The following is a 2529-nucleotide window of genomic DNA, read 5'->3' as shown; positions in this document are numbered from 1 at the left end:
CACCAAGTTCACCTTGAATCTGCGACCTGCCACTTCCATTGAACACCCGACGCAGACTGAACTGGTAGCCACTTGACCTGAGGAGGGAGTTGAAACAAGCAACTCACATCCCAAATCGCGTTTCACCAAATTCAATCTCCCCACACACACATTAGCAATGAAAGAATGTGTTGCTCCAGAATCGAACAACACCAAAACTATCTGACCCAATAATAAGCATGGTTCTAGAATGAGATTACCTGATTTAGTAGCCTCGGTGGAGGTCAATGCAAAGACCCGACCAACCGCTCTAGCTCTTTCTGCTGGCGATGCTGCTGGTTTCTTTGCGCCAGGACTCTTCTTTTCTAGGCAATTGTTGGTGAAGTGTCCCTGTTTGTCGCATATAAAGCACTTACGACGATCGCCTGACCCTCCTACTCCGCTGCCAACTGAGGACAGTTCCTCTTCAGATGGGTCCACCACAGTGGTAGCAAAAGGACCCTGGGATGTCTATGGTCTGCTATAAGGTTTTTTCATCTGCCTAGCCTCAGCGACATTTTTCTGATGTCGGCTCACAAATGGACCAGGGCCCTTCTCAAGGTGCTCCGCACTCTTGGTCTGTTCCACCAAGACAGGAATTCTTTTCTCTCTCAAAGGTGTTACCACCCTCTTCAGCTCAAGTTTGAGTCCTCGCTCAAACTTTAAACATTTCCACTCCTCGGTGATGTTCTGTGAGGAATACCTCGCCAAGTGCTCAAATTTGTTAACATACTCCTGCACTGTCATATCTCCTTGCTGCAATGCTAGGAATTCAGCCTCCTTGTCCTGTCTTGCTGTATCTAGAAAGTACTTCTCCAAGAAACGAGTTCTGAAGTTGGCCCAAGACATTGACTCTTCCCTAATCTCCATCTGTTGTTGCATGCCTGCCCACCAATATTCAACATCCTCATTCAGCAGGTAAGTAGCGAACAACAGCTTCTGCTCATCTTCGCAATTCATCACTTTGAAGATCTTCTCACATTTGCGGAGCCATGCATCCGCTTCATCAGGGGAGGCCTTGCCAGTGAACTCAGCTGGCTTGTGGCGCAAGAAGTCCACCACAATCGGCACCCTGATTGGTGCAATCGCCGTCCTAGACTGCGCTACTACGGGTGGCTGCATCGCATCCACCATCCGGTGAATCGCCTCAGCGATGTCATCAACACCACTACTCCTCCTCCTCTTGTTAGCAGCCATAGCTTGGATACGCCACATTACAACTGTTAAAAATCATTCGCTTAGTCAAACAAAACCACACACATCTTTTCAACATTCAACACACAAACATGCAACAAACAACCACATTGATAAGCTCACTCCCCACTAGCCCCAAAATATTTAAAAATATTTTCAAAACTTTTGCTCTGATACCTATTGTAACATCCCTAAAGAATATTTCTGGTTTTTAATAAATAACATATAAAATAACAATTAAACATAAAATACCTCATTTAATAGGATACCGTTTCCTAAAAAAACATGGGAAAATTAAAACCAAAACTAGTAACCATAACATAGTTCAAATGTACACAATCGTTCTATACAAAAGTTACTAAAGTTCAGCATAAATAAATTTTACATCAAAATCAACAAAAATAAAGTTTGCTTTCAAAAGCCCAAGTAGCCCATGCTCTCCTTCTCTAAGTATCTCCTGGCTCACCTGTCAAATCATATGCTCCCGGATAACAAATTATCCGATCATTGCCACACACACACAGATAGGGTGAGCTATGCACAATATATAAACATATACATGAATTAAATATGCCACCCATCCCAAAATAACATAACTTAACATTTCATGATTTTCAAATTACCCAACCATAACCTCATAGTCCATCATGAGGCTTATACATGAACTAGGTCTTGAGACTTCACTGTGCTCCCACGAAACTAACTCATTCATGGTCCAACACTATGAGCCTATCCCGCTCATAGTCCAGCAATACAGACTCCTCGTCTGTAGTTGATGAGTGCGTATTTTTGCCCTCATTCAGTGTTTAATTCTGGGTATTTAATTGAATTTGTGTGTTTAAGGATTGATTTAATTGGGATTTTCTATAATTGGGTTTATTGAGCATGAGATACAAAAACATGTTAAAAATAGCTTTTTAGTTGCATAAATGTTCTTTGGATATTTTGAGGTGTGTTAGTGCAGCTGCAGCTAAGTTGAGCTCATGGAGGTGTGGGAAATAAATTGATTAAAGCTTCATGACACCTTAAAGATAAATCCAAGAATAAGAAATTATCAAAAGCACAAAAATCCAAGCCAAGCATTGAATGAAGACGATAAGAAAACCTTGAAAAAGTTAAGAAGTTTGGCTAAACCAAGAAGAGAGGAAAGAAAAATTAGACCTTGCAGTTTTCTTTATCTTTATGATAGAAGATAATTTGGGAAAATATATCTTTAGATATTTTATTTGATATTTTTAAATAATTATCTTATTTAATTATATCATAAAATATTAAAAGATAATAACTACCAAATCTTTTTAAATATGACAAGATCTT

The 2529-nt window shown here is 40.0% G+C and overlaps 1 protein-coding gene across 1 annotated transcript; it reads right to left on the bottom strand.

The window, feature by feature from the left end:
* Positions 1-489: 489 nt before the first annotated feature.
* On the bottom strand, positions 490-1215 carry LOC114180635. Its single transcript, XM_028066937.1, has one exon. It carries the CDS (start codon positions 1213-1215, stop codon positions 490-492), a length of 726 nt encoding a protein of 241 aa, XP_027922738.1.
* Between the last annotated feature and the right edge of the window lie 1314 nt (positions 1216-2529).

The sequence above is a fragment of the Vigna unguiculata genome, chromosome 4, assembly GCF_004118075.2.
Source record: "Vigna unguiculata cultivar IT97K-499-35 chromosome 4, ASM411807v1, whole genome shotgun sequence".
Classification (NCBI taxonomy): domain Eukaryota; kingdom Viridiplantae; phylum Streptophyta; class Magnoliopsida; order Fabales; family Fabaceae; genus Vigna; species Vigna unguiculata.
Note: the sequence above shows the minus strand (reverse complement) of the source record. Positions and strands in the feature narration are given on the sequence as shown.